General features: G+C 33.4%; 1 protein-coding gene across 1 annotated transcript in view; it reads right to left on the bottom strand.

Annotated features, from left to right (window-relative positions):
* Positions 1-2,443: 2,443 nt before the first annotated feature.
* Positions 2,444-15,703, bottom strand: part of LOC129890592 (uncharacterized) — a gene marked incomplete at its 5' end in the record, with an annotated part of 16,888 nt that continues 3,628 nt past the window's right edge. The window contains 3 exons of the mRNA XM_055966115.1: positions 2,444-2,496; positions 8,992-9,428; positions 9,915-10,150. Of these exons, the coding sequence (XP_055822090.1) occupies positions 2,444-2,496; positions 8,992-9,428; positions 9,915-10,150 (726 nt within the window). The remainder of the gene's footprint in view (positions 2,497-8,991; positions 9,429-9,914; positions 10,151-15,703) is intronic.

The following is a 15,703-nucleotide window of genomic DNA, read 5'->3' as shown; positions in this document are numbered from 1 at the left end:
AGAATATCATATGGTTTTACACTATCTAGGAAAGTGGTTCCTAGCAGTATTTCTAACATATCATTATTTCCTTCTGGTTCAACCAATAGTCTTATAGGTATAGTGTTATCTTTAAATCTTAAAATAGTTTCTATCATGTTTGTTTCTTTCCATTAAAATCAATATAAAGATGATTATCTTTTAATTTATATTGTTGGAGATGGTTACATAGCCTAAGGCTAATATAATTTCCACTGGCTCCTGTATCTAATAGGATGTTAATGGGAACAAATTGTATTCCATTAAAATATTCTCATTTTATCTTATAGTTTCTTATTTCATCATTTTTTACTTCTAAGATAGGTTGTCTAACTCTTTCTGACTGTGTTCTTCTTATCATCGCTGTAGGATTTATGACTCGAGTTTCCTCAAAGGATAGTCGAGATGAGGAATCTTGTTGATTGTACAAAGGTTTAGATTGTAAATCTAAATCTAATGGTGTATCTTCTATTTCTTGTATTTGTGTCATACTAGGCATTTGTATTTGACTAACTTCCTCAAATAGATGGGGATAATCTATCGTCTCTTTTATGGCAAAGCAATTAGAATGATGTGTATTAGAAATAGCATATGAGATTACATATGTTATCGAATAGGGTCTATTGTATTTATGAAAGAAATCTTTTCTTTTAAAATCTTGTATTAAACTTAAAGTTTTATCAAAGTCTTTATCTAGAAGATGGTAAGAAATTCTAGGATAAATATTAAATTTAATCTTTCCGTATTGTAAATTTCCTCGTACTATTTCTAAACAGGCTTCTTTCCTGTTTATTATCCTATTATCTATAATAGCTAAATCTATTTGGGTATCTAATCCTTCTCTAAAGGTAGATTTTATTATTATCTGAATTTCTTCTATATGTATCCATCCTAGAGTATTTCGAATTTCCATTTTTATTTTTCATAATTTATCTTGAATAACTTTTTTGGATAATAAAGGAATCATTATTTTATTAGAAGTAACTGAAACTTCTAACGCTCTTTCTTGGATATTTAATCCATAAAATAAATGATGTTGTCTTTTTCTTAATCCGAATCTATCAAGTATATTTACGTCAAATCCTGAGTAGTTAGTTAAAGAAAACTTTTCTTTTTGTATTTGTTTTAATTTTCTTTTAATCTTTTTGTAGTAATAGGGACTTTCACATCCAATCATTATAGGCATTTTAGGATTATCACAACATAAACTTATTTTCTTTCTTAATCCTTTTGTTGCTTTAGCTAATATGGCATCTGCACAACATGTACTAAGACTATCTTTTAAATGAGTTATTCTTTTTCCTAAAGTATCGGCTGTTCCGGGATTATAAGTATCTATTAACTTTCTACCCCAAGGGTCTGGTATCTTAGTAAAAAACATCGGTAAATACATTTCTGTATTTTTACCTCTGTTGTAAACATAATAATAATAATCTTGAAAGACACAAATATATTTATCTATTTCACACATATGCCTAGAAAATGAATTAGCACTTTCTAAAGTAAACATAATTTTTGAAAGAGAGTAACTTTCAAGAGCAGAGTAATATTATAACAGTATAATATTTCAACTTATTATTCTTCGTCAGATGAAGATTATTATTCTTCGTCAGATGAAGACAGTCAAAATGAGTAATGAAATAGAAACTGATATAATAGAAGAAACGATAGAACAAGTTGGAGAATATAAACAAGATATTTTTATTGATAAAAGAAAATTAAAACAAATACAAAAAGAAAAGTTTTCTTTAACTAACTACTCAGGATTTGACGTAAATATACTTGATAAATTCGGATTAAGAAAAATACAACATCATTTATTTTATCGATTAAATATCCAAGAAAGAGTGTTAGAAGTTTCAGTTACTTCTAATAAAATAATGATTCCTTTATTATCCAAAAAAGATATTCAAGATAAATTACGAAAAATAAAAACAGAAATTCGAAATACTCTAGGATGGATACATATAGAAGAAATTCAGATAATAATAAAATCTACCTTTAGAGAAGGATTAGATACCCAAATAGATTTAGCTATTATAGATAATAGGATAATAAACAGGAAAGAAGCCTGTTTAGGAATACTACGAGGAAATTTACAATACGGAAAGATTAAATTTAATATTTATCCTAGAATTTCTTACCATCTTCTAGATAAAGACTTTGATAAAACTTTAAGTTTAATACAAGATTTTAAAAGAAAAGATTTCTTTCATAAATACAATAGACCCTATTCGATAACATATGTAATCTCATATGCTATTTCTAATACACATCATTCTGATTGCTTTGCCATAAAAGAGACGATAGATTATCCCCATCTATTTGAGGAAGTTAGTCAAATACAAATGCCTAGTATGACACAAATACAAGAAATAGAAGATACACCATTAGATTTAGATTTACAATCTAAACCTTTGTACAATCAACAAGATTCCTCATCTCGACTATCCTTTGAGGAAACTCGAGTCATAAATCCTACAGCGATGATAAGAAGAACACAGTCAGAAAGAGTTAGACAACCTATCTTAGAAGCAAAAAATGATGAAATAAGAAACTATAAGATAAAAGGAGAATATTTTAATGGAATACAATTTGTTCCCATTAACATCCTATTAGATACAGGAGCCAGTGGAAATTATATTAGCCTTAGGCTATGTAACCATCTCCAACAATATAAATTAAAAGATAATCATCTTTATACTGATTTTAATGGAAAGAAACAAACATGATAGAAACTATTTTAAGATTTAAAGATAACACTATACCTATAAGACTATTGGTTGAACCAGAAGGAAATAATGATATGTTAGAAATACTGCTAGGAACCACTTTCCTAGATAGTGTAAAACCATATGATATTCTTGATCATGGTATCAAGATTACTTACGACGATAAGATAATTTTCATATCAAAATGACAAGCCCATATAGTATCTATATACCAATAGGAATAACTTATAAAGATTATAAAGCCGAATATTTTGCTGCCTATATAGATAACGGATCAGGAATATGTTGCTGTAGACCAGACGTATTCCCTAAAGAATACCATCAAGAATTACCCATTACTAAGGGAAAAGATATATCTAATAATATTGTAACAATGTCTAAAGGCATTGCTCAACCGATCATACTACTAGGATATTTTCTAATAAAATGTCCTCCATTTTATTTCCATAATACCGGACAAGATATTCTATTAGGAAATAACTTTTTAGAAATGTTTCATACCGTTTTATATGATAGAGTTTTATTTCAAATAAAATTCAAAACTCCTTGTCAACATATTATTGTGGTAAAACGATTTAAAACTGCTTATTCCAAAAGATTACCTATTCACTTTAAACCCCGCACAGCCCAGCGTGGTGATATAGGATATCAAGATAAACCAATTTTTCCAAAAAGTACTCCATTACTTCAATACGATACTGATTGGGACAACCCTCAAACAATAAATAAACAATCTAACAACTTGTTAGAATATCAAATAACTTTTAATAAATTAGAAGAAAGTTTAGACATGATTAAACAAAAGTTAGAACAATGTTTTTCAGAAAATCCCTTAGAATTTTGGGATAAAAATAAGATAGAAGCCAAGTTAGAAATGAAGGATAAAGACAAAGTTATTAGAGTAAAACCAATGAGATATAACCCCGATGACCAAAAAGAATTCCAAAAACAGATTAAGGAATTATTAAGTCTTAGAATAATAAGACCTAGTAACTCTCCTCATAGCTCACCAGCCTTTATGGTTAGAAACCATGCAGAGATAGTAAGAAATAAACCAAGGATGATAATTAACTATAAAAAATTAAATGATAATACTATATTTGATGGATATTTCTTACCACATAAAGAAAGCCTAATTAATAGAACTACTAACAAAAAGATATTTTCTAAATTTGATTGTAAAAGTGGATTTTGGCAAATAAAAATGAATAAAGATAGTGTTCATTATACTGCATTCTCTACCCCGCAAGGGCAATATGAATGGTTAGTCATGCCATTTGGATTAAAAACTGCACCACAGATATTTCAAAGAAAAATGGATAATATCTTTAAAGATTATGACTATATATTTGTCTACGTTGATGATATTTTAGTTTTATCCGATAGCCTTGAAGAACACTTGATACACTTAAATAAATTTACTAACTTATGCCTAGAAAATGATTTAGCACTTTCTAAAAAGAGAGCAAGCTTATTAAAAAATGAGATAGAATTTTTAGGAATGATAATTGACGGAAATGGTATTAAATTACAAAGCCATATCGTGGAAAAAATATCTGTTTTCCCAGATAAATTAGTCGATAAAAAGCAAGTACAAAGCTTTTTAGGGATACTTAACTATGCCTCGAATTATATTCAAAATTTGGCTGAACTAAGAAAGCCATTTCAAGAATTATTAAAAAAGGATAAGAGCTTTGAATTTAATGAAGTCTTAATGAAAAAAGTAAATGATATTAAATCTATTTGCAAAGACTTACCAAAATTACAATTACCAAAAGATAGTGATGATTTAATTTTAGAAACAGATGCTTCGGAACAGTGCTGGAGCGGAGTATTAAAAATGATAGATTATGATCTTAATAAAAATAAGATAGGAGAAAGTCTATGTAGATATTGTTCCGGAACTTTTTCGGATGCACAAACAAGATATCATATTAATGAAAAATAATTATTAGCCGTAGTAAAAAGTTGTCAAAAATTATATTACTTTTTATTACCAAAAAGATTTACTCTTAGAACTGATAATACTCAAGTAAAGGCTTTTGTTCATAATAATCTTCCGTCAAAACCAGAATATAAACGATTTATTAGATGGCAAATGCTTTTGTCTGAATATTCTTTTGATATTGAAATTATTCGCTCTAATAAAAATATTGCAGCAGATTTTCTCACCAGAGATGGAAAAAATTAAAGATCATCTTCAAGATATTGATAAAGGATTTAAAGATATTCAAAAGGTAGTTTCAGATATTATCGAAATTGCTAATTTCGATTGTGAACAACTGATTGCTGACAAATTAATCAGCGTATGTGCCCAGATAACGTTCAAAATTGGACAATGCAGCGATTCTTATGATATTTTTAATAGCTTTATAAAAGCTAATAAAGATGATAATACCTCGACAAATACGGAAGAAAAAGATAAGTATGAAAATATATCTTTTAGACCCCAATTGCCTCAAAAAGGAGTTACTTTGGGATATAAAGAAAAATTCGATAAGATACTTCAAGCCATTGGAGATCAAGAACAGATAATGAGAGATTTATTTTCTCTTAAAACTACTCCCAACAGATATATCGATTTTACGGGGATATATCCTCGAATCAATTATTTGCAAGATTCATCCCCCCAAGAAATTAGATACTGGTATGATTTTGGAGCGGTAAATTCTATTTATCTTACTTCTCCAAATTTTCCGGAAATTAGTAGATTACCGTCATGGGTACAAGACGGAGTTAAAGATTGTTATCTGAATAACCCAACGATTACCATCAAAGATATTTTGGTCCTTAAGTTTATTTCTGCCGGACCGGATTTTTACAAAGAAGAAAGATATCCTGCCTACCATTTTATACAAATTGGAAAGGCCGACGATTTTAATATTATAAATAATTTTCAAGAAAAGATATTTCAGAGATTCTCCAACAAAGATGTCCATTATAGACGTGCTATTGGATTAAGGATTGTGTTGCAAAACATGGAACATAGTTTCAAAAGAGGATTCAGGACCTATGGAGGAACGAAAATACATTCCTCAATTATGATTGCCCCTGCTAAAACTACACCACCATCGGCAAAAAGATATATGCAAACCAAGATAGACCTGATTAATAAGGGAATTATTAAATCAAGTCCACAAGCACAACAACGATTATGTGAGATGAGAAAGCATGCCAAAGGGACGTGTGAATTCTGCTCTCCGAGAAAAGAAAAGATAATTAAAGATGTCATGTCCACATCATCCGAATAAAACTCTTACTTGTGGAAAAAGAGATAAAGATCAAGATGTAGAAGATAAGGATTCATTTTAGTAAGATAGAGACACATTTGTCATTTTGTGATAGGTATCCAATGCATCAACCGCAACAGAATCAAACCATCCAATGGGTGATCGACACCTACGACCATACAATGCCTCAAATGGTGCTATCTGAATGCTAGAGTGATAACTGTTATTATAGGCAAACTCTGCTAAGGGCAAGTATTAGTCTCATCGGGCACCAAAATCAATCACACAGTCCCTAACATATCCTTCAAGACCTGAATAGTCCGCTCGGACTAACCATCGGTTTGGGGATGAAATGCTGAACTCATCTCTAGCCGCGTACCTAAACCACGCTGTAATGCCTTCCAAAAATGAGAGGTGAACACTGAACCCCGATTTGACACAATAGAGATAGGCACCCCATGCAGCCTAACAATCTCACGAAGATAGATCCTAGCTAACTGATCCGCATTGTAGCTAGTCTTCACCGGAAGGAAATGGGCTGATTTGGTCAATCAATCCACAATCACCCAGATAGAGTCATACTTACCCAATGCCATGGGTAATCCAGACATGAAGTCCATAGTGATACGCTCCTATTTCCACTCAGGAATGGGCATCATTTATATAGGACCACCCGGTTTTTGATGCTCATACTTCACTTGTTGGCAATTTAGACACTTAGCCACAAAATCAATAATGTCTCTCTTCATGCCACACTACCAATAGTGTTGTTTCAAGTCATGAAACATCTTTGCCACTCTCGGGTGAATTGAATATTTGGAACAATGAGCCTCCTCCAATATCATACGTACCTATTCACTCACCTTGGGCACACAAATGCGACCATTAATCCTTAAAACTCCTTCCGAATCAAGAGATGTTGATTTTGCTTCACCACTCAATATCTTGTATCGAATGGCCCTCAACTTGTCATCTTCAAACTGGTGTGTATGAATTTGGTCCATCAAAGTAGACCTAGCCTCCACATAGGCTAAAATACCATGATGTGTAGAAATATCAAGTCGGACCAACTGTCTAGCCAATGACTGAACCTCCAACGCCAAAGGCCTCTCAACAGCCTTAAGGAAGACCAAACTACCCATGCTAACTACTTTGCGACTCAGGGCATCCGCTACCACATTAGCTTTGCCTGGATGATAAAGTACGGTGATATCATAGTCTTTCAATAACTCTAACCACCTACGCTGCTGCATGTTCATATTTGGCTGAGAAAAGATATACTTAAGGTTACGGTGGTTAGTATAGACCTCACAATGCACTCCATAGAGATGATGCCTCTACAACTTCAAAACAAACACCACCGCTGCTAATTCTAAGTCATGGGTAGGATAATTCTTCTCATATACCTTCAACTATCGAGAAGCATAAGCTATAACTCTACCTTTTTACATCAATACACCACCTAATCCGACTCCCGAAGCATCACAAAACACAATAAATGCCACGCCCTCCTCGAGTAAGGCTAGAATAGGTGCTGAAGTCTATACTTCCTTAAGCTTTTGAAAGCTTGCCTCACACTCATCAGTCTAATGAAATGCCACGGTCTTTTTAGTTAGCCTAGTCAATGGAGCTGTAATAGAAGAGAATCCTTGAACAAATCGATGATAGTAGCCTGCCAACCCAATAAAACTCCAAATCTCTATAACCGAAGTAGGCCTAACCCAATCACGAACTGCTGCAACTTTGGCTGGATCAACCATAATACCATCCTTGGTCACTATATGACCCAAGAATGTCACGGACTCAAGCCAAAACTCACATTTGGAGAATTTTGCATACAACTTCTCCTCTCTTAATCTCTGAAGGATTGTCCTCAGGTGCCTAACATGATCCGCCTTATTCTTAGAATAAACCAAGATGTCATCAATAAACATGATCACAAACGAGTCTAAATAAGGTCAAAATACCCGGTTCATCAACTTCATAAAAGCAGCCGGGGCATTAGTCAACCTGAATAACATAACTATAAACTCATAATGCCCATAACGAGTCCCGAATGCAGTCTTCAGGATATCAAATTCCCAAACTCTCAACTGATGGTAACCCGATCTCAAATCAATCTTTGAGAACACCGATGCACCTTGTAGCTGGTCAAATAAATCATCAATGCGAGGGAGAGGATACTTGTTCTTGATAGTGACCTTGTTCAATTTTCCATAGTCAATACACATCCCCATAGTACCATCTTTCTTCTTCACAAATAAAATCGGTGCACCCCATGGTGATATACTAGGTCTAATAAACCCCTTCTTCAATAAATCTTCCAATTGTTCTTTCAACTCCTTCAATTCTTCCGGAGCCATCCGATAAGGAGAAATAGAGATAGGTTTAGTGTTAAGCTCCAAATTAATCACAAAATCGATATCACGGTCAGGAGAAACTCCCGGCAAGTCTTTAGGAAATACATCCATAAACTCTCTCACCACCCTCATAGTCTCTATAGGAGATGACTCTCTAGTGAGATCACGTACATGATCCAAATAAGACAAACAACCCTTATCCATCAAGCAATGAGCATGAATATAAGATATCACCCCCTTAGGATACGAACTCGGATTACCCTTCCATACTACACTAGGTAAACTGGATAAGATAAGGTCACGGTCTTTGCATAATAATCTAATATAGCATGATAAGGAGATAACCAGTCCATACCCAGTATCACATCAAAATCAAGCATGCCTAATACAATCAAGTCTGCACGGGTCTCTCTACTCAAAAATATCACCAAACATCCCTTGTATATCCGATCCACCACTAAAGATTCACCTACTGGGTAGAAATAGTAATAGGCACAATAAGAGACTCACTCACATAATCAATACCCACATCGAAATAAGTCGATACATAAGAATAGGTAGACCCTAGGTCAAATAATACTAAATCAGAATGATGGCAAACTGGAACAATACCTGTAATAACTGCATCAGAGGCTTCTGCCTCATATCTACCCGGTATAGCATAGCATAACTGATGATCACCATTAGCCTGTGAACCACCTCGTGCTCCATCCTTAGCACAAAGGGTTCCACCTCTAGTATTCTGTAAAGAACCCTGAATAGCTGGAGCATCTTTAGAACGAACAACTAGTACCTCAGGCTGCCCAGTATAAGGAGCACGTTTGGGGAAACCTTGGGCCTTATGCCCGAACTCATCACACACATAACAACCTCGAAGACCTAAACCCCGTGGAGGATAACCAAAAGTGTCAAAATGTCCTTCGGAGCCCGAAGAACCCTGAATAGATGCCTGGACTGGTCTGCCCTGATAACTATGAGTTCCTGAACCCGAATATTCTTTGGCCTTAGAAAAATAACCGCTGAACTGACCCTGCTGATGGAACCTCTTAGCCCCGCCCTGTCTAGCATGTCGGATACTCTCTATCATCCTGGCATGATCAATAATACTCTAAAATGTACCTCTAGACAGTACAAGAGAGGTTATAGCCTTCTGGAGATAACCAGCGAATCCCTTCACTAGCTTGCGAATCCACTCAAACTCAGTGGGAATACTCGACATAGCATAATGAGATAACTCATGAAAGCGAGTCTCGTACTCAGATACAGATAGGGAGCCCTGCTCCAGTCTATCAAACTCATCCCTACATTGATCACAGAGGCTATAAGGCATAAATATGTCAAGAAACATCTTAGTAAATTGTTCCTAACTAATCACAGGAGAACCAATAGGTCCACAGGCAAGAACTAACCTCCACCACTCCTTGGCTACTCCCGCAAATTGATATGAAGTGTAAGCTACTCCATGTGCCTCTAAGAAACCTAGGTTGAACAACCTGTCTTGGCACTCAGTCAAAAAGTCATAGGCTTTCTCTCCGGCTGTATCATCAAACCTTAGAGGCGCCAATCGAACAAACCTCTCAAATCTTTTCTGCTCAACTATCGACATGGCAGCACTAGCAGAAACTGGTGGAGCTGCAAATCTCAGAGGTGCAATAGAAGGCACTAAAGAAAAACCATAAGTATGAAATCCTACACTAACCCCCTGAACTGTTGGTGTAGCACCAACTATGATAGGAGAACCTATGCTACTTGGAAGAATACTAGAGGTAGGAGCACCATCCAGTCTAGCCAATAATTGAGCTAGTAGCTCCTAAAGTATCAAAGCACTATTGGGAACCACAAGGGGCTGGGATAGCCTCTACTCCTCAGTATTCTACTCCAGGTCATCCTCTACTCGTACATGGGCTCAGGTGATGGCTCTCTAGCTCATCTACAGGCAGGTGCCACTCCCCTCGCTCGGCCTCGTCCTGTGACTCCACCACATCCTTTACCTCGCCCGCGTACTGGGGCTTGGGAAGCAGGTACAACCTCACCCTCAGTAATTGTGGCTCTAGTCCTCACCATCTGCGCAGAAAGAATAGATTAGAGGTATACAATATTTGATATGAATAAATTGCACGAATGGAGTAAAAAGAAGTAAATCCTCCTATTAAGTATCTTATAGCCTCTCAAATATAAGTACAGACATCTACGTACCAATCCGCAAGACTCTACTAGACACCCTCCTTTTTTAATTTATGAGACCGGTGAACCTAGTGCTCTGCTACCAATTTGTCACGACCCAAAAATTGAGGTCATGATGACACACATCTCAAAACTCAATCTGATGTGTAATCCTAAAAATAAAACTCATACCAGACTCCCAAAGGTGAAAGTGATTCCATAATTTAAATAAAAAGAAAAACAATAAAGAGAAAATTATTCCAAAACCTGGTGTCATAAGTATAAAGAGCATCTAATACAAGGTTCAAATCTGAAGATACAACATAAGTCTCTGAATAATACAAAAGACTGAAAAATAAGAATAGACTAGTGACGATCTGAATTCTGGGACCTCACTATTAATCTGAGAATACACAATCCGCTAGAATATCAACTGCCACGTGAGGTACCCCGACTAGTATCTACATCAAAAAGGGATACAGAAGTAGGGGTGAGTACAATTCACATGTACTTAGTAGGTTTTAGCTGACTGAGTATAAGGAATTAATCAAACCTATGAAATAAACTAAGGAACGCTTCCACCTGTATACAAAAAAGTCTCACTTCGGCATCGGTGTCGCCAGTTTATAAATATAGTGGCGCGAGTAAAGTAGACCCGTAATAACAGCTCATAATCACAATTAATTAGATAATTCAAGCAGCACAGATATCAATGCAATGCAATATGATGATGTAATGATGTGGTGGTACGGTGGAATCAAGACTGTCGCACAACCTGTCATATACACCTGCCGAGCTGTACTACCAAGCAGGACCCATGGAGGTCTCGTAGACCATATACCTCAATCACAATATCTCATTATCCTTGCCACCTCCTCGTGGTCAAGAGATCACAATGCATCCACTACCCTACCGTAATACTGCCTCGGATAGGAACTCAAGATATAAAGGTTTAAAGGTGTTTCATTTTCTTTCTCAAAAAGAATTTTTATATTTCTCAACTTTTATGATGAACGAGGATGAATGCATCAAAATACATATGACATGGAAGTAATATTCAATTCACATGTGGTAGAAGGTTCAAAGTTCTCAAACTTAACCTACACATGATATTTACCCTCAATAAATAGTAATAGAAATATTCATCCCTTTCTCAACAATATTTCAATACTCAAGCATTCTCAAAACCCCCAACTCAACCTCTCAGGCGAGCATCACAAGTCAAATAATATATACTCAAGCCTCTCTCTTAGGCAAATCACGAATCACATGCTCTCAAAACAAATAAAATAACAAATAAGGCCTCCACACGGGCTATGTAATACAAATAAACCCCCACATGGCAATATATTAATAAATAAGCTCCCACATGGGCATCACAATATATATATATATAACATTCTCAACTCATACTATGACTTCATCTTAAAGTCTATAATATATGAATGACTAATTACCCCATCTCAATCTCAAAGAAGGATAGCCAAACCTACCTCAATTACCGAAACCGCACTCGAACACCTCTACCGAACAAGCAACTCTCGAATTCAATGCTCGGACTGACAACCCACCATCAACAATAAAACATACACATCACAAGGAGTCCAATGACACCCATATTGATAGGTTTCCGAACCGGGGGTAAAATGATCCAAAAATTAATTATTTCCAAAAAAAGTCAAATCTGGAAATTTATTGGACAATCACATTCTACTTGTAATAAGGAACTCATGGTTGAAAAAACCATAAAAATAGAGCTCAAAACGAGTTAGAAATCACCATTTTCCTTAAATTCAAATTAGGGAAGAAACAAAAAAAATTGGGATTTGAAACTAAACTTTAGGGGTTAAAATCATCAAAAACTTAATGAAAAGGAAAGGTTTTAGGTTACAAATCACTTACCCAACACTTTGCCTTAAAAATCTCTTCTCAAATCACCTCAAGGAGTTCAAGAACTCAAATAATTGATGAAAATATTGAAATGGGAAGAAAGGGGCATTTTCTGCCCAAAAAGTTATTGTTCATGCGTGTTACTGTTCACGCGTGTTTTGTACAAATTTTCGAAAATTACCCTCAAGGTCATTACACAAATCCTGAGTAGTTAGTCGAAGAAAACTTTTCTTTTTGTATTTGGTTTAATTTTCTTTTATCAATAAAAATATCTTGTTTATATTTTCTTCTATTATATCAGTTTCTATTTCATTATTCATTTTGACTATCTTCATCTGATGAAGAATAATAATCTGTATCAGTTAATATAAATATTGTATCGTCGGATTCTACTTTTTTCAAAATTATTTAGTTGTATAAATTCTTCTAAATTTATCATTTCTTCTTTATCTTCATCGATTTCTATTTTCTTATTATTATTAGCAAATTTCTTTGGCATCTATTGCCATAGTGTCCTATCTCTTTACAGTAGTAACATCTACATTCTTTTGGATTTTTTCTTTTATTATTCCTTTTGTAAAAAGGTTTTTGATATCATGTATATCCTTTTTTTTTGTAATATCTAGCCTTTCTCTTTTTAAAATATTTTTTCTTAAAGAGTTTCTTTTTCTTATATTTTCTTTTAATCTTTTTGTAATAATAGAGACTTTCACATCCAATCATTATAGGCATTTTAGGATTATCACAATATAGACCTACTTTCTTTCTTAATTCTTTTGTTGTTTTAGCTAATATGACATCTGCACACCGTGTACTAAGCTTATCTTTTAAATGAGTTATTCTTTTTCCTAAAGTATCGGCTGTTCTGGGATTATAAGTATCTATTAACTTTTTACCCCAAGGGTCATGTATCTTAGTAAAAAACATCCGTAAATACATTTCTGTATTATTAACTCTGTTATAAACATAGTAATAATAATCTTGAAAGACACAAATATATTTATCTATTTCACACATATCACATAATTGTAATCGTAACAATGCAATTTCATATTTTTTAATTATTGCAGGGTCTTTTAAATATTACCTTCTCCGGCAAATTCTAATCTTATAGCTTCAGTAACTCTTGTAATTAAATTAGCAATATTATCATCGGCACCAAAAATATCATTTCTAGTGGCATCATTTAAGTTTTGCCAAAATCTTAACACACTATTTAATATACTTCATTCTATAAAATGTTTAGTGGTGTCATAATCCATATTATTTACTGTTACTGCTATCTTTAAAAAAGTTTCCCATTTATCTATAGCTTCCTCAGTATTATTAATACAATCTAAATCTAGATATATTCTAAACGGATTAATCGATTCACTTTTCATTGATCCTACGGGTGTGTGACTATCTTTTATTCTTAATGCAACATTTATACATGCATAAGCCCTAGTGGGTCTATTAAAACTTGTTCGGTTGGTTTCAGCCTGCGTAGGGAGCTCAGTAATATTAGGATTAAAATCTACTTCTTCTGGTTTGACGGTACCCATTTTTAAATTAATCATATCGCCTTAATTTTATATCTGCAAAAGTAGGATGTCTTTTCATTCTATATCTATATCATTAAAATTTTCATCGCACCTTAGTGAGTTAGTTATTCTATCAAATTTATCTTCACTGCTTTCTTGTCTAATCTTTATATTTAAAGTTGATATGTTTTGTATAATATCTATTTCCATGTCTTTAACATCTATCATGGCTCTGATACCAACAGGGAGAGGGGTTCGATAAGTCAAGTATCCGAGTGAGTATATTTTCATATCTAACAATATTATTATCTTGTTTAACAAGTAAAATTAAGCCTCCTGAGGAGGAATATGTTATGTCTCAAATTAACATAATAATTAAAGTTGAGTAACTTTCAAGAGCATGGTAATATTATAATAGTATAATACTTTAACTTAAAAAAAAGTCAAGGGTCCAACACGCTTCCATACCTGTCCCGCTATAACCAAAATTACACCAGGTATCCGACGAGACTATTATCGGACATCGCAGTCCCAGCCTGAAAACAAACTAAGTTAGAAATAAAAGATAAAGATAAAGTTATTAGAGTAAAACCAATGAGATACAACCCCAATGACCAAGAATAATTTCAAAGACAGATTAAGAAATTATTAAGTCTTAGAATAATAAGACCTAGTAACTCCCTCATAGCTCACCAGCCTTTATGGTTAGAAACCATGCAGAGATAGTACGAAATAAACCAATAATGGTTATTAATTATAAAAAATTAAATGATAATACCATATTTGATGGATATTTCCTACCACATAAAGAAAGCCTAATTAATAGAACTACTAACAAAAAGATATTTTCTAAGTTTGATTGTAAAAGCGGATTTTGGCAAATAAAAATGAATAAAAATAGTATTCATTATACTGCATTCTCTACCCCCAAAAGGCCAATATGAATGGTTAGTTATGCCATTTGGATTAAAAAATGCCCCACAGATATTTCAAAGAAAGATGAATAATATTTTTAAAGATTATGACTATATATTTGTCTACGTTGATGATATTTTTAGTTTTGTCTGATAGTCTTGAAGAACACCTGATACACCTAAATAAGTTTACTAACTTATGCTTAGAAAATGGATTAGCACTTTCTAAAAAGAAAGCAAGCTTATTAAAAATGAGATAGAATTTTTAGGAATGATAATTGACGAAAATGGTATAAAATTATAAAGCCATATCATCAAAAAGATATCTGTTTTCCCAGATAAATTAGTTGATAAAAAGCAAGTACAAAGCTTTTTAGGAATACTTAACTATGCTTCGGATTATATTCAAAATTTGGCTGAACTAAGAAAGTCATTTCAAGAATTATTAAAAAAGGATAAGAGCTTTGAATTTAACGAAGTCTTAATGAAAAAAGTAAATGATATTAAATCTATTTGTAAAAACTTACCAAAATTATAATTACCAAAAGATAGTGATGATTTAATTTTAGAAATAGATGTTTTGGAACAGTGCTGGAGCGGAGTATTAAAAAGATAGATTATGATCTTAATAAAAATAAGATAGGAGAAAGTCTACGTAAATATTTTTCTGGAACTTTTTCAGATACACAAACTAGATATCATATTAATAAAAAAGAATTGTTAACCGTAGTAAAAAGTTATCAAATATTATATTACTTTTTACTACCAAAATGATTTACTCTTAGAACTGATAATACTCAAGTAAAGGCTTTTGTTCATAATAATCTTCCGTCAAAATTGGAATATAAACGATTTATTAGATGGCAAATGCTT

The sequence above is a fragment of the Solanum dulcamara genome, chromosome 5, assembly GCF_947179165.1.
Source record: "Solanum dulcamara chromosome 5, daSolDulc1.2, whole genome shotgun sequence".
Taxonomy (NCBI): Eukaryota; Viridiplantae; Streptophyta; class Magnoliopsida; order Solanales; family Solanaceae; genus Solanum; species Solanum dulcamara.
This window is presented reverse-complemented; position numbering and strand designations above follow the sequence as displayed.